At 36.4% G+C, this 15578-nt stretch overlaps 4 protein-coding genes across 4 annotated transcripts; all 4 read left to right on the forward strand.

Moving 5' to 3' along the window:
- Positions 1–3: 3 nt before the first annotated feature.
- Positions 4–2749, forward strand: LOC145328975 (uncharacterized). Its single transcript, XM_080172962.1, has 4 exons — positions 4–1305; positions 1569–1652; positions 2170–2289; positions 2392–2749. The coding sequence occupies exons 1-4, from the start codon at positions 1076–1078 to the stop codon at positions 2459–2461; spliced, it is 504 nt and encodes a 167-aa protein (XP_080029088.1). The 5' UTR covers positions 4–1075; the 3' UTR covers positions 2462–2749.
- LOC145328972 (uncharacterized) lies at positions 2559–4395 on the forward strand. The gene is made up of 5 exons (XM_080172959.1): positions 2559–2623; positions 2705–3099; positions 3321–3406; positions 3580–3785; positions 3926–4395. The coding sequence occupies exons 2-5, from the start codon at positions 2760–2762 to the stop codon at positions 4179–4181; spliced, it is 888 nt and encodes a 295-aa protein (XP_080029085.1). The 5' UTR covers positions 2559–2623; positions 2705–2759; the 3' UTR covers positions 4182–4395.
- A 626-nt stretch (positions 4396–5021) lies between these two features.
- LOC145328970 (uncharacterized) lies at positions 5022–8193 on the forward strand. Its single transcript, XM_080172957.1, has 5 exons — positions 5022–5687; positions 5814–5953; positions 6072–6300; positions 6526–7077; positions 7174–8193. Exons 1-5 carry the CDS (start codon positions 5426–5428, stop codon positions 7794–7796), a joined length of 1806 nt encoding a protein of 601 aa, XP_080029083.1. The 5' UTR covers positions 5022–5425; the 3' UTR covers positions 7797–8193.
- A 1893-nt stretch (positions 8194–10086) lies between these two features.
- LOC145328969 (uncharacterized) lies at positions 10087–15578 on the forward strand. Its single transcript, XM_080172956.1, has 3 exons — positions 10087–12692; positions 12856–13084; positions 13178–15578. The coding sequence occupies exons 1-3, from the start codon at positions 10149–10151 to the stop codon at positions 15475–15477; spliced, it is 5073 nt and encodes a 1690-aa protein (XP_080029082.1). The 5' UTR covers positions 10087–10148; the 3' UTR covers positions 15478–15578.

A 15578-nucleotide genomic window follows, 5' to 3' on the forward strand; every position in this document is an offset into this window, starting at 1 on the left:
TGATGCACAAAATTACCCCTTTTGTAAATAACAATTCATAGTTGAAACGTTTTTACACTCAACTTAATGAAGCAACCAAGTCCCAAAATTCCCCAAAATTGTTGAGCAAACCAAAAAGAAAACGTTGGTATAAAACTTTGTTTTTAAAAGATATGAAATGATACAGATATTCATCATATCATTATCATCCATCTATTCTATAATTGGCCAAAAAGCCTTCATAAAGTGACCTCAAAGCTGACAATGTCAATGGTAATCCTTGAATGTTATGTAACTTCCAATATGTAACTATGAAGCAATTTTGTTTGTCTACATTACCGAATACTTTTTTAATTCTATTCATCTCAAATGTAACTTTTCTTAAAAATAGGTTTCTAAAACTTGAAATATAATTTTTAACTTTTCTTACCAATGAATGATGAAACTTAAGTATAAATTGAAAAACAATTTGAAATATCCAGCCTCTAACGGCTAATTTATTTACTAAAATTTCATCGTATTAAATCCAAATTAAATCTTGTTGGTTCCCCCCCCCCCCCTCCTCCTAACCATTACGTTATGATGGGTGGAGAAAAAAAGATTACATATAATTATATTCAAATAAGAAGTGTTGAAAAAGGGGGGTGGGGCAGGTTTCAAATAATCTTTAATCTTTTAATCTTTAATCTTTTACGGAGGGTAAATTAAGTGTTAAATTACCCCTTCTGCAGATTAAGCATCAAATCCTCCCCCCTCCTCAAGGGGAAATTAGGAGAATTCTTAGTCTTACATGTCATATAAATATTTTCCAACACATCCCATGATTTCCCTCGTACTTCGTAGTAATTGGATTAGTTATACCCCCCCCCCCCCCCACACTTTCTTTTATGTGTGTTTATTTTATCCCTTACTATTCCAAAAAATAAAATTATGGGTGGAGTTACTGTTAAGTTGTTAACCCTTTTCTTCCCCCAATCATCCAATGTAAGCGGTAACCTGGCCATTCTTTCTCACCACCTTAGGCTTAAAGTCATAAAGTCATAATTAATATTAATCTTTTTTTTTAGTTTTAGTTCAGTTACAACATCGTTAGAGAATGGCTGAGCCTGACTCTAATAAAGTTATAGTAGGTGACGATGATGACAGTGAGGTTGTCCAAGCTATGCCTGACTCTTCAGTTACGCGTACTCGTAGTTTGCGTGAACGTAAGACGATCCCCGATGCAAGCATACCCGATGTTTTGGATGAGGTTGACCTTGATATGTTGGAGGAAAAGGAGGGTTTGGGGTCCCCCCCCAAAAAAATAACCCCCAGTGATAACATTAGGTAATAATAATATTTTCATTTTATATTTAATAATGTTATAAAAAAACTAAAAGGGGTAGTTTCACGAAGTTTATTTATTAAGCTCAAATGCATTTCGTGAAACTACCCCTTATAAAATTAGTGGGTTTCGTCGTATTTTTACTTTTTATTTACTATTAAGCTCAAATGCATACCCCTAATAAAATTATAATAAATGGGATTATGAAAAGTAGTAACTTTTTATCTTAGGGTAGGTAAATGTTATTTATTTATTTAATTTTCAGTTGCACTCCAGGGTCGGTAATGTTGGAGGAGAAGGAGGGGTTGGGGACCCCCACAAAAAAAATAACCCCCAGTGATAACATTAGGTAATAATAATATTTTCATTTTATATTTAATAATGTTATAAAAAAACTAAAAGGGGTAGTTTCACGAAGTGCATCTACCCATGCTAAAAAAAGTATAGAAATGGGATTTTTACAGTAACTTTTTATTTATTAAGCTCAAATGCATTTCGTGAAACTACCCCTTATAAAATTAGTGGGTTTCGTCGTATTTTTACTTTTTATTTACTATTAAGCTCAAATGCATACCCCTAATAAAATTATAATAAATGGGATTATGAAAAGTATTGTATTTTTACAGTAACTTTTTATCTTAGGGTAGGTAAATGTTAAAAAAATATCCTTACTTACTTTTGGTCAGGTTAGGTTGGGTCCTCCATCCATCCTCCGGGGCGCATTCCTTCCATGTTCAGCAACTCTCGGTGCTCTACACACCAAGAGAGGCCATTTTTTTTTAGAATATAATCCCAAATTTGGTAAATTTGGTTGGTTCTAAAAAGAACCAGAGAAATTGAAAATTTATTTATTTATTTAATTTCAGTTGCACTCCAGTCACTTCAAAAATAGCTGATCCACAACGTGAACGGAAGCGAATAATAACAAAGTTGTGTTCACCTCCAAGGGTCAAGAAAAGAAGAACAGAGTCTTCTCCACAATCGAGGTAAAAAAAACAAGTAGCCAAATAATTTTTTTTTATTTTGTCCAGAGGGCAAGGGAAAAATAATATTAATTAATAATTAAAATAATAGGCTATTTTTTTAAGGTCAAAACCTGACAGCCCAGAACCTGAAAATCCAACTTCACCCCCCAAACCTTCTCCCCAATCGAGGTAAAAAAAACAAGTAGCCAAATAATTTTTATATTTTGTCCAGAGGGCAAGGGAAAAATAATATTAATTAATAATTAAAATAATAGGCTATTTTTTTAAGGTCAAAACCTGACAGCCCAGAACCTGAAAATCCAACTTCACCCCCCAAACCTTCTCCCCAATCGAGGTAAAAAAAACAAGTAGCCAAATAATTTTTATATTTTGTCCAGAGGGCAAGGGAAAAATAATATTAATTAATTATTTTAAGGTCAAAACCAGCAAGCCCACAACCAGCTTCACAAACAACACCAGATACATCACCAATGCGCCCACTCAACGTAACGCCGCCGCCGTCTCCATCACCTACAAGTACAACAGCCACACCTAAAGCCGCAGCTGGAGACACACCTTCTTCAGCACAGTCATCCCCAGCTGGAGAAAAGCCAAAAGGGAGAGGTGGCCGTACAAGTACAACAGCCACACCTAAAGCCGCAGCCAAACCTAAAGCCGCAGCCACACCTACAACACCAGCTGGAGACACACCTTCTTCAGCACAGTCATCCCCAGCTGGAGAAAAGCCAAAAGGGAGAGGTGGCCGACAAAAAGGATCCAAGAATAAACCCAAGATGAACAGTGACAGTACGGAACGTATGTTCATCAGAGGTAAGCTTAAATTAGTATAATTAATATCAATAACATAGGTAGTAACATTAAAAATTTAATTGACAGGATGTCTATTTGTCTGTACTTAAATAAAATACATTATATTATATTTATAATTAATAACCATACAATCTCAACCGTAAATACATAAATTTCTAGAATACTAGTTTGTCTTACTTTACCTATAATATATTAAATTAACTGTTCTATTGATTACCTAGACTGCGTGGGTACAGTACAAGGGGACACACACTCGCTCTATGACCGCCTTGATGGGAAGAGGATAACATATAGTAATGGTGATAAGGTACAAACATAAATACTAAAAATAATAATAAAATGTAGAGGGGGGGGGGGGGGGGGCAAAAGTGACACTTTTTGAAAGCAAAACTAAAAGTCAAGAAAGGAACACAACTAAAAAAAGAGTTACAGGTGTGAGATTATTAAATAAAATGTTTAATAAAATTAAAATTACTTCAGGTTTATGTCTACTTGGTTAAAGTGCTTGAAGATCATGCTTACATGATCCCCAACTACCCTGGAAAGGGTCAGAATAAGACCCCGTGGGGGCGGGGGTGCAAATACTGTAACTTCCATACCTGGGATGGCACATACCACGTGAAAGAATGCCCCACAGATCCAGATGGAAGGAAAGATTTTATAAATCAAGAAACTAACCTTCTTAGGTAATAATATTAAGTTGACATAAAATAACACGATGTATTAAGTATTCATAAACATTGATTAAAAATATATACTGACGGACAAGGTGAATTATAGAGTAGCTTTGCTAAAAAAAAATAATATTAATTGCTTACCTGTTTAGGAGGTTTCGCCATCACTGGATCAATGACCACAGAGATGTTTACCGAGAGTATAGGAAGGGAGTGAACCTGGCCAGCTTTCAGAGGAAGTTTCAACAGGCCCAGGCAGATGCTGAAGTTATCCATGAAGTCAAAATATACGTCACTGCCCTAGAAACGCTGCGCCACATAACAGGAAAACTGGTTAATAATGAAAGTTTCCTTCGCTTTAAGGTAAATGTATGTTTAATATTTTTGATCATATTTGCTGTTATCTAATGTCTCATACCTATATTTTTTTAAACAAAATTAATTGAAAATGATTGCTAAAATCGAAATATATCTTCATGTCAGTTAGAATAGTGTATTTTTTAAAAATAGGTTGAAAAACATACTAACTTTAAAAAATTCGCTTTAAGGATACGGATGCCAATGCCTTTGACCATATCGTCGCCAAGCAGGTCGGTTTACTTGAGAAAGGCAAGAAGCAGGATGCACCCATCAGCAAACAGCTTCATAACTGGCTGCAGGGGCAGCACAAGTATTACATGGAATCCTTCAAGAAGATTTTAGAAAATAAAGGTATTAATAACTATTAACTATTAAGTATTATAATTTATAAACTAAAACATTACTAAATAATTTCAAAATCTGAAAGAAATAACAAATAATTAATTTAAATTATCTTCACTTCCGCGGGTGTGTACATTGCCGAAATCGAAGGAAAGGTGCACACCTGCGGAAAAAATGTTAATATTTAATTATTTTAAATAATCAATATTATCTTTGTTTCCGCAGGTGTGCACCTTTCCTTCGACTTCGGCAATGTTCACCACACCGACTTCATTGCAGGTAACCTAAATAAAATAAATAAACTATTATTATTTATTAATGCAATTACAACTGCAGCAGCTACATAACCTGAATTAAATAAAGTAAAGTAAACTATTATGAATGAATAATATAAAAGAATTACTAATTTTTCAGTAACTGCAAACTATACCGATGCAGACGGTCCCAAAGAATTGTTGCTCGCCTGTGAACAGGTATAAGTTTAAAATTAATTCTTAGAAATTTAGAATGACCACAAATACCTAAATGATAATTTGATTAATTACTTATGTTTAGATGCCTAAACCCGATGCTTCCGGCCGCAGCATCTACGAATATTTCGAAGAACTGTTGAAAAGGTTTGGGCTTGAGCATTATCAACTTCTCAGCTCCACATCCGACTCGGCTGCCAACTGTGTAAAGGTAATGAAAAATTATAAATTATAATTATAAAATCATAACTATTTAATAGTTTTTTCTCGCATCGTATTTTAAATGGCTTTCCGCGGATGTAAAATGTACAATTGTAAGATAAAACCAGTTTTTTTAGATGAATATTTGAATGAATACGAGAATTAATATTATAAAACAATACCATTAGAAAGTAAATCATTAATTTATTTTTCATTCTTTAGTCCGTCAAGATACTCAATGAAGAGCACGGGAAAACCCCCACAGAGTATACAAGTTTCATGAACCATGAGGGAGTCAGTGATGATGATAGTGATAAGGAAGACACACCTGAGGCTGATAGTGAAGATGAAATCCCGTTGGATTTGTTTATAGAAGAGTTAGATGAGGTTGAGGATGGTGTTGTAGAAGCCGAAGGTGAGGGTCAGGATGGAGATGAAGAAACCCTGGCAGGAACAAGACAAGGCGATGGCGGCGATGGCGGCATATCAAGTGCGATTTTCTACAGGTCCATCGCCATCAAAGATCCACAACAAAGAGAGGGTAAGTAAAGTTAAATTAAATTCATTCCCAAAAAATTCAATGAATTACATTTAATGATTTACAGGGGTAGTTTCACGAAATGCATTTAACTAAATTATATTAATTTATTAAATTATTTCTTTTCAGCAATCACAAATTTCGGGAAACTAATAGAAGAGAACATCCAAAGAACAATGAAATGTGATGAGCAGAAATGTGGACTTATAGTGGGAGGTGTTTGCCTCAACCACCAAGTGGAGTTGGCGTTGAAGCAGGCTGCCAAAGTTGTAAGTAAATTAATTAAATGATTAATAGAACCAACTAAATAACTTATACAGTAACTTAAAAAGTTAAATAATAAATTATACAAAAACGTGAAAATTAACAAATATTATATTTTTTTAGAAAGGGAAGGGGTACAACAGAACCATAATTAACCTGGCAAAGCTGGTCAGTAAAATTATGAATAACAAGAAGCTGCGTCGCATTTTGGTAGAGAGTGGACAACGTATGCTTACCAGATACGTGGAGACGAGATGGAGCTCCAGAATGAACATGATAAAGCGGTTCTTAGAGTTGTTTGACAACAAACCACTACTTCAGAAGGTGAAAAAATCCGTGCAGGATCAGAAAGGTAAACCCAAAAAAGTTAATTATAATTTTAACAACAATTTAAAACTAACAAAATTACCAATTTAAATTTCTCTCTGTCCCTTAATTAAACAAAAGAGAAAGGTAACAAATAGAAGTTTATTAAAATTTAAACTAAATAAATTATTTCTTCTCTCGTTCCCTTAATTAAAAATTAGAACTGTATATATCAATACAATTAATTTTTAATTTTTAATTTTTATTTTAGTCAACAAGAAGTTTGACAATCTGTGGCCAACACCTGACCAGGTTCTTGCCCTCAGAGAAGTCCTGGAAGTGTTGGAGTGTGTGGATACCATGCTGACAATTCCTGCACAAGCCCATGAGGCCACAATCGTCCAGATGTTCACCATGCTGGATACGGTGTTCTTTACCCTACGGACAAGTATGCCTGGCAACTTATTCGCTAGACGTGTATTCAAGTTCCTTCACCTGAGAGTTAACAAGATTGTCCGTACTAATGCAGGATGGCAAGTCTGTCTCTACCTACACCCCCTGTCACGCAGTCATTTGGAAATGATTGCGAGTGGCACACAAAGCTATACGGTGACACAGGATGAAGCAAAAACAATTTTACAACAAGCACCCAAAAATTGTAGGTTGTTGGGTGAACGGCTACACCGAATCTCACTGAGAGCCAACCTAAGTCCTGAAGAAAAGGCAGATGAAGAGGCCGACCTGCGTAGAGCTAATGCGGATGCCGACAATGAGGATTCCGAAGCTGACGAGTACGAATCTCCAGAAACTGCACCTCCCACAGGTAAAGATATACAATATTAATTAAAATAGATAATAATAATAACATTAGTTAAATAATTCAATTATCATTTTTATTAATTATATTTATGTATTACAGGCATGATGACACCCATCCAAAAGATGTTTTGGAACAAACAACAAGAGTTCAAAGAAATTCAGGCTCAAGCAGCAGCCAAGAAGAAAAAGAAAGAACAACGTGACAAACAGAAGGATCCCCTGGACGTCATGAAGAAACACCTGAAAGCTGGGCTGAAGGATTGGAGTAACATAGAAGAATCCAAGTTGCATGCCTTGACATACGGTTACCAACGTGAAGTCGCTAAGATAAAGGAGGAAATTGCGAAAGTCAAAAAATCTAAGTCCAAGGATTTCGATGTTGAAGAACGCCAGAAACTGTACAAACAAGGAGCAATGACCGCAACCCACAGGATGCTTACTGCCAGGTATGAACATGTTGCAGAGAAGATATGTTATCCACCTGGACTTGTCAGTTTGATGACCAACTTCAACAACTTACCTGTTTCTAATGCGAGGTGTGAGAGAATTTTCTCACACCTCAAATTAGTTTACTCATCGAGGCGGTATAACCTAGAGAAAGAAACCATCCACGCCATCATGTTCTTGAAGATGAACAAGCTAGTCCCCAAGAAGTCCCAAGCATTTTGGGATAGGCAGGTAAAAGTTACCAAGAAGACAGCAACCAAGGAACTGGAAAAGTGAAATAATTCTTGTAAATATGTTTATCATATTAATTATGTTGGAAAGAAATAAAGTAGAAGTAAAGTAAAACAAATAATTTAATGAAATAATTTTGTGTTTTTTAAATATCTGTATCATTACCATTATAAAATAAATGTTGTAATAAAACCCAAAAAACTGTTTATTGATATATTTTTTTTTTGGCAGTATTGTTATTTAATTTAACAAGGATGAATAATCAATAAGTAGCGAAGCCAAAAACATTACTCAAATCATACTTGTCTTGTGTCTTTATGCGTGGATGGTCTCTTGCTCGAGGTTCTAGAGTAAATAAGTTGGACATCAAATGAAAGTAAATACTAAATATCCAAAAATAAATTTGAATTTCAATTAAAGGGTGATGGAAAAAAATAAAAAATGCGTACTTGCCGCTTCGCTTATATTATTGTACATTCAAACATCAGTAAACCAAAAATCAGACCAATCGGATAATTAGGTCACATAAAAATTTGTTGTTAAAATGTAAAAAAAATACGGACATTAATGTCAGAACTGAATTATCAGAATGCGAATATATAAGAGTCTAAGCAAAATTGTAAGTAAATTTGTTTAAAAACAGCTTGATAATCAGGTTTAATATGAGCGTACATTTAAAACCGAGTTTCAACGCAAAAAAAACGCGGAGCCGAATCTAGAAATACGGCTGCGGATGTGTGTATATTTGGTAACATATGGTTTTTAAGTTTAATTTAAGGAAATAGACCGTTAAATCATATTATTACTGTAAAAACTCACTTTAACCTAATGTGGAGCCGAGCCGTTCTGAACGACGTAAAAAAATGCACGGAAATTCTTTTCGAACACAGGGATTCAATATTTTTAGGTAAGACTTATCGATAAAACACACCCGATACTTTGTAATTTTGGAACGATATAAAAAAATAAAAAATAAACATAATTAAAAACAAAGTATGGAGCTTGCCGAATTATTCACAGTATAAAATCTGTGCGTTTAAAATTGAAATTACCAAAAGGCAAAATAAGAATAATTAAGTTATAACGAACAGACTTATCACTTTATATTTACAAATTATTACAAAATCCTTACCTTAATATACAGTAAATGATTATGTGTACTGCCTTCCGAAATAGAAAACATAGCCTATTATTTTGACGTGTATGTACTCTTATGACATTCACTCAAAACAATAGACTACAATAATTTTTTTCGGACGACAGTACAGAATTAGATCTTCTTGTGTTGACACTTGACTAAGACTTTGTTTCTTTCTTCTTTTTTTTTATAACTATGCAAATAATATTTATCACTTTATTTTATTGTATTAATATAATTCCATTTGAAGTTTTCACATTGAATATTAATTTTTTATTATTTTTCACTTTTCTTTGTATCTAACTAACGCGTAGTATGACGTGTCAATACACTCTGAAATTCAAATAAGGACTGAAGAACTGTGTGTGTGTGCACGAGGTGCACGAGGTAGAAATGTACATGGGTAATTAGAAACTTCAATATAATTTATTTCGTTATATTTACATTTTTTAAAATAAGATTTTTTAATATGTTTTGACCACGGTAAATAATAAAAATTTGTTGGAGGAATTTTTGTGTATATATTTATCCCTGATATAACAGCATACACCGGAAACGGATGATATCAAATAACAGGGAATCTATAAATATATTGTTACAAATACAATTACAAACTATTATAAGTTAACTTTAATATATTTCATTATCGTTATATACTTTTTTTACGTAATGCAAAATTATCCTTTTTTAATATTAGGAAGAATTTTTATTTTACCCTGTAAAAAAAGCAATGAAAAAAGTAAGACGTCTAAAATGTCGTATTCTTAACAGGTAGACTTTTTGGAGTAAGGAAATTATGTCATCACATTAATTTCATAGAAAGAACCTAAAAGTCTAATATATCTAGTAAATTTTATTTCGGAATTGTTTAACGAACATACTTAATTTAAGATTGCGTGATTTATTTCGAAATAGAAATATAAAACGTAAAAATTTATTATTTTTCAAAATCTTCTATTTATTTACCAAGTACTTCGTATATAAATATTAAGAAATTTGAATATTTAGAAAAATAGAAATAGGGATGTATTTTTGAACGAAGTGAGAGGGGAATTAATATCCTATTTTTGAAATAGAATTCTTGCACACGTATATAAATATTCCCCAATTTCAATATTTTCATATGTCTATATTCCCTTCCAAATTTACTCGAAATACGATACGTTTAGGGTTTAGAATAGTTAATATTTAAAATATCTAGTAGACACATCATTGAACTCAAGTCTGAGCAAAAGATTGACATTGCCTCCACCTCCACTATGGTCCTTCTGTCTGTTGAATCTGTCAGATCTGAACTGTCTGGACCCTCCTCTCCTAAGGGATATGCTTCTCTTGTTTTTGAATATCCTTCTGGTAGCTCCATCAGCTCTAAGTCTCTGAAGCAGCAAGCCCAGGAGCAACAACAACAGCAGCCCCTTCAAGGAAAGCAGCAACAACAAGCCCAACAACAACAACAAGCTCAACAACAACAGCAAGCTCAGCAACAACAAAAGAGACATGCTCCCATCCCTGACCTGACCTCTGCTCCCAAATCTGTCTACCCAAAGACCATGTCTGAGAGAGAGCTTAAGGAGAAGATTGTTGACCTTGTCTCTAAGATTGTTGAGGAATCTGAAAAGATGTCAGAAAGCTCCAAGTCTGAAAAGGATGTTGCTGGTATGTCTGTTGAGACCACCATTGCTCTTAGTGAGCTCAGCTTTGAAGGTCTGAAGGAGGTTGAGGAATCTCTGAAGCAGCAATATGGAGAACAAAAGTGGGAATCTCTGGTTGAAAAGTCTTTTTATGACCTTGTTTCTCTTGCAGGAACCAACCCTTGTGTCAAGCTTGTTGTTGAGAAAATCAACTCTGGCGAGACCAAGTCTGACCCTATCTCCTGGTCTTGGATCATCTCCAACACCCTCAGACAAGCTAGAACTCCCACTGAGGAGCTCCTGAGAATGCTGGTCAGAACCTTGAAGTCTCAATCAGTTGAGCAAAGCAGAATCATCAGAGCTTCTTATGTCATGGGTCTTACTGAGCTTATCAACAAGGCTTGTATCAATGAGAAGTCTTCTGAAAGAGAATTCCCCTACCAAGTTTATGGCAAGATCTGTCACAAGGATATGGATGTTATCAAGTCTGACCTGATCCCTTATCTGAAGGAAAAGTTGCAGGAATCTTCAAGATCTAACAGATTCCAACAACAGCCTATCCAAGGTAAGCAACAGAATCAGCAACAAAGAAACAGACAGCAACAAGATCAAGAACAAGATGACCAACAGCAACAAAGACAAGAACAAGAACAAAGAAACAAACAACAACAAGATCAAGAACAAGAGCAAAGAAACAGACAACAACAAAGAAGCAGACAACAACAACAACAAGGTCAAGATCAAGAAGACCAACAGCAACAAAGACAAAACCAACAAGAGCAATCTTCAAGCTCTGATATGAACTCCATCCTGACCTGGGTCAATGCTCTTGGAAACCTTGGTACTGAGGAGACCACTGAAGAACTTCTGAAGGTTGTTGAAGGCAAGTACACCAAGAATGCCAACCCCAGAACTATGGCTATCTACCTTATGATCAGACCTGCTCAAGAGAACCCTGCTGTTTTCAGACCCATCTTCTCTTCTATTGTTGAAAATGTTGCTGAATCCCCTGAGGTCAGAATGGCTGCCATCACTGCCTTGACCTACTGCAAGCCCACCAGTGCTGATTTGCAAAGACTTGCTCTCAGAACCTGGTTTGAACCCTCCAGACAGGTTGCTTCTTACATTTACTCCACCCTGAAGACCCTTAAGAACCTGCCTGCTGCTGTTCCTGAATACCTGCCACTGAAGCAAAAGGCTGAGATCATCATCTTCATTGCCAAGCCTGTTCATGAAGGTATCCAATACTCCAGAAACATTCACATTGCTAACTACATTGAATCTCTCAGATCTGTTGTTGGACACTCTCTTGTCATTCAAGCTGATGAAGAGTCTTTCCTCCCCAAGTCTCTCTACTTGACTTCTCAAATCAAGGGACTCGGAAGCAATGTTGACTCCTTGGAGGCCTACTTCTACATGCAAGGAACCCAACAAGTTGTTGACAAGCTTTATGAACTATACTCTGAACTGAAGGCCCCTAGATCCAACCCTACTGTTGAGGAGACTAAGGAGGAACTTAGAGCTGATATGGAAAGACTTGGAGTCCAAAACAAGAGATCTGTCAAGCCTGAGGCTCACCTTACTCTCAGACTGGCTGGTCTGCAAAAGCTCATCTCTCTTGATGAAGAACTGGTCCAAACTCTTGTCAAGAAGATCTCCAAGAGCATGATTCAATCTGATCTTGAACAGGGTCTTGAAACTGAATTCCTGAAGGTCCTTGATGTTATGGGAGAAGAACTTGCTCTGCCCACTGAATCTGGTCTCCCTGTCTTTGCTTCTCTGAGATATCCTGCTGTTATCTATGGTAAGGCTAACTTGAAGGTTTCCAAGTCTGCTCTTCTTGAACCTAAGGTTGAGGTTGAGGCTAAGGGAGCTGTTAACAGTAAGAGACAAGTTCATGTCCGTGTAGTTTCCCCCATCACAGAGAAGTTCTATGGTTCTGGAGTTGAGACCTCTATTCACATGGCCTCTCCCATCAAGGCTGAACTTTCTCTCTCCAAAAACCAAGTTGTTGTTTCTATCAAACAATCTGAAGAGCCTGAATACAACAGAGAACAATCTATTCTTGAAATTGATGTTCAACCTTACACTGCTACTGGACACATCTCTCAGCACCATTCTTCCAAGGTTTCCGATGTCAAGACTATTAAGAGTGAACAGAAGGAAATAAAGGTAAATTAATTTATCCATAAGACTTTATTTATGTTTAATTTTGTATTCTGATTTATTTTATAACAGTTAACTTTACAAATATTATGATAAATATTTTTGAAATTTTTATGTTTATTTTAAGATGAAGAACTATATTTTTAATCAACCTACATTTATGTTTTAGAAGAGCATTGAGATTGGAAAGCCTCTTGGACTTGACATGGAAGTTAAAATCAAGACTGAAGAATCTGAGATGAGTCTGTTGAGATCTGTTGAAGAGATGAAGAAGGATGTTGCCTCTCTTCTCTCTGGATCTCCCCTCCCTCTGAATTCCTGCAAGAGTACCTCCATCCAAGTCAAGTACAACCCAAGAAAGTCTGACATCAAGGAAGCTGAACTTTCCATTACCCTTGGTAAGACTCAAAACTTAAATCTGAACTAAATTATATTTTTCACACCTATATAAGAAAGCTACAAGGAAAAAAATTCAACTTTTAATTATTTAGGTGCTGGTATCAAGAGAGAACAAGAAAGATCTTCTGAACTGTTTATTGTCAAGGAATCCAAGGAACAAGAAATCAAGAAGATCTGTTCTGAGTATGAGCCTAGAAGAATGGAAGAGTGTATTGAAGATATTGAGAGAGAAATTGAATCTATTGATTCTGAAGTCTCTAGAAAATGTGCCCAGAAGAAGGTTCAATCTCAACAGCAACAGCAACAACAACAAAACACCCAACAACAATGTCAACAACAACAACAACAAGTTAGACAAGAACAACAACAGCAACAGGGTAACCAGCAACAATTCCAACAACAGCAGCAACAACAACAGAAGCAGCAGCAACAACAGAAGCAACAACAACAACAGCAACAGCAACAACAAGAGGAGCAATGCAGGTCTGAAAGACAACTTTGCAAGTCTGAGGAGAAGCGTTGTATCAAAAAGATGGAATCTGAGGGTGCTTCCAGCAAGATTGCCAAGAAGGAATGTGAAAAGAAGCAAGAGAAATGTGAGAAGAGACATGAGGTCAGACAACAACTGAAGAAGGTTCTGAGAAAGATGCAACAAGGAAGTGCTCTGTCTTCCTCTATTGAGCTTGTTCTGAGAGGAAAGGAAAAGTCTGAGGAGAGAAGAATTGAAGGCTCAATCCTTATTGGGGAGAAGTCTGGAGAGCAAGTTAGACAAGGTCAAGAGGAGACTGAAGTTGAAATGAAGATGGTTGTTGAAGCTCCCCAGCTCAGAAGATCCTTTGAAGCTCAAGTTTTTGTCCAAAGCCAGATCAGAAGACCAGAACAAAAGTGGGACCAAGAAGAAATTCTTAAGTCTGATATCACCTCCAGAATCACTGTTGATGGTGAATATGGATTCCAAGGAGAGGAATCTAAGAAAATTAGAAGCTCCATTGTTGCCTACAGATCTGACAAGATGTTCCAAGCTGTTTCTGAATCTGAAGAAAACAAGAAGTGCATTGAAGATAACAAGCAAAACCTTAAGCTTACCAAGTCTTGCAGCAAGGCTAACCACATGGCTTCTTCCCTGGACAAGGTTCATGCCAAGCTTTCTCTGCCTAAGGAGATTGCTGAGAATAGACTAGTTGAGCTTGTTTCTGATGCTACTAAGCTCTATCTGATGCCCTACCTTTCTCAAAAACAACTTGAGAGAGAAGAAATTGGCTCTGAGGTTGAATATGAAATTGAAGCTGAGGTTGATAGCCAAGGCAAGTCCCTGTCTGTAAGAGTTGAAGGAAATGGTGCTGAGGTTCAGGCTAAGAGAATCCCCATCAGACTTGATGCTAAGGAGCTCCTCCCAATTTGCACCAAGAAGACTCTTGTCCATAGACTTACTCAAAAGCTTACTGGATATTCTATGCCTTCCTCTTGCATTGTTGAGCCCAGCTATGTAAAGACCTTTGATGGTAAGTTCTATGACTTTGCTGTCAACAACTGTGAACATGTTGTCTTTGCTGAAGAGTCCACCAGACCCAGAGTTGTTGTCACTACCCAGAACACACAGCAAAAGCAAATTGTCAAGCTGGTTGTTGATGGTGAGAAGTATGAAGTTGAGATCCCCAAGCAGACCAGACACTCCCGCCACAACCAGGCTGCTATCAAGATCAATGGTGAAGAGAAGGAACAACAAGCCCTTCAAGAAGAACAAGAAATGGAGATGAGAGAAACCTATGTCACCAAGTTTGAAGATGGAGTTTACTCTATCTACTCTGCCAAGTATGGTGTTGAGGTTCTTGCTGATGGTGAAAGAATGAAGGTCAAGACCAACCAACTTGTCTTCAGAAACAAGGCTACAGGTCTCTGTGGAGATCTTAATGGCGAGAAGAGCTCTGACCTGAAAACTGGAAGACAATGTGTTCTTTCTGAGTCTAGACTGACTGGTCTTAGATTCATGCTTGAGGACGGCAAGTGCCAAGGTCTTTCCCAACAGGAAGAGTCCCAGATCAGCAAGGAGGAACGCAGATGTGTCAAGGAAGAGATGAAGCCAACCAAGGTCTTTGAAATGTTTGGCAAGCAAGTCAGCCAACAGCAACAACAACAAAGACAATCTTCTGCTGAACAAATGCATGCCATTGAAAAGATTGGAAACAAGATCTGCTTCTCCAAGGAGATGGTCAGAGTTTGCCAAAAGTCCTACCCCAAGGAGGTTCAGGGTAAGCAAGTTGAGTTTGTCTGCATGACTGGTCCTGAGTCCAGAGTTATGGAGAGATGTGTTATTGCTGGTGACAGATGCCAAGAACTTAGCAGCCTTCCTACTGAATTCTCCCAAACTGTCTATGTCCCCATTACCTGCTAATTATTAACTAAATTTTGAAAGATAGTTTTAAAATATATTTGTGCAAATTATAATCATGAAATAATTTTTACTTTAAATAAATTTATGAATTTCTTCTTGCA

Source organism: Acartia tonsa, chromosome 9 (genome assembly GCF_053477335.1).
Source record: "Acartia tonsa isolate MP-2025a chromosome 9, ASM5347733v1, whole genome shotgun sequence".
Taxonomy (NCBI): Eukaryota; Metazoa; Arthropoda; class Copepoda; order Calanoida; family Acartiidae; genus Acartia; species Acartia tonsa.

What these genes read in the sequence shown, in the direction of transcription:
- LOC145328975 (XM_080172962.1), top strand. Translation starts at nt 1,076, where the DNA reads ATGGCTGAGCCTGACTCTAATAAAGTTATAGTAGGTGACGATGATGAC. An exon ending in ACCCCCAGTGATAACATTAG is followed by an intron (nt 1,653 to 2,169) that starts GTAATAATAATA and finishes ATTTAATTTCAG; the next exon opens with TTGCACTCCAGTCACTTCAA. An exon ending in GAGTCTTCTCCACAATCGAG is followed by an intron (nt 2,290 to 2,391) that starts GTAAAAAAAACA and finishes TATTTTTTTAAG; the next exon opens with GTCAAAACCTGACAGCCCAG.
- LOC145328972 (XM_080172959.1), top strand. Translation starts at nt 2,760, where the DNA reads ATGCGCCCACTCAACGTAACGCCGCCGCCGTCTCCATCACCTACAAGT. An exon ending in GGAACGTATGTTCATCAGAG is followed by an intron (nt 3,100 to 3,320) that starts GTAAGCTTAAAT and finishes TTGATTACCTAG; the next exon opens with ACTGCGTGGGTACAGTACAA. An exon ending in CATATAGTAATGGTGATAAG is followed by an intron (nt 3,407 to 3,579) that starts GTACAAACATAA and finishes AAATTACTTCAG; the next exon opens with GTTTATGTCTACTTGGTTAA.
- LOC145328970 (XM_080172957.1), top strand. Translation starts at nt 5,426, where the DNA reads ATGAACCATGAGGGAGTCAGTGATGATGATAGTGATAAGGAAGACACA. An exon ending in ATCCGTGCAGGATCAGAAAG is followed by an intron (nt 6,301 to 6,525) that starts GTAAACCCAAAA and finishes TTTTTATTTTAG; the next exon opens with TCAACAAGAAGTTTGACAAT. An exon ending in AGAAACTGCACCTCCCACAG is followed by an intron (nt 7,078 to 7,173) that starts GTAAAGATATAC and finishes TATGTATTACAG; the next exon opens with GCATGATGACACCCATCCAA.
- LOC145328969 (XM_080172956.1), top strand. Translation starts at nt 10,149, where the DNA reads ATGGTCCTTCTGTCTGTTGAATCTGTCAGATCTGAACTGTCTGGACCC. An exon ending in GTGAACAGAAGGAAATAAAG is followed by an intron (nt 12,693 to 12,855) that starts GTAAATTAATTT and finishes TTTATGTTTTAG; the next exon opens with AAGAGCATTGAGATTGGAAA. An exon ending in TGAACTTTCCATTACCCTTG is followed by an intron (nt 13,085 to 13,177) that starts GTAAGACTCAAA and finishes TTAATTATTTAG; the next exon opens with GTGCTGGTATCAAGAGAGAA.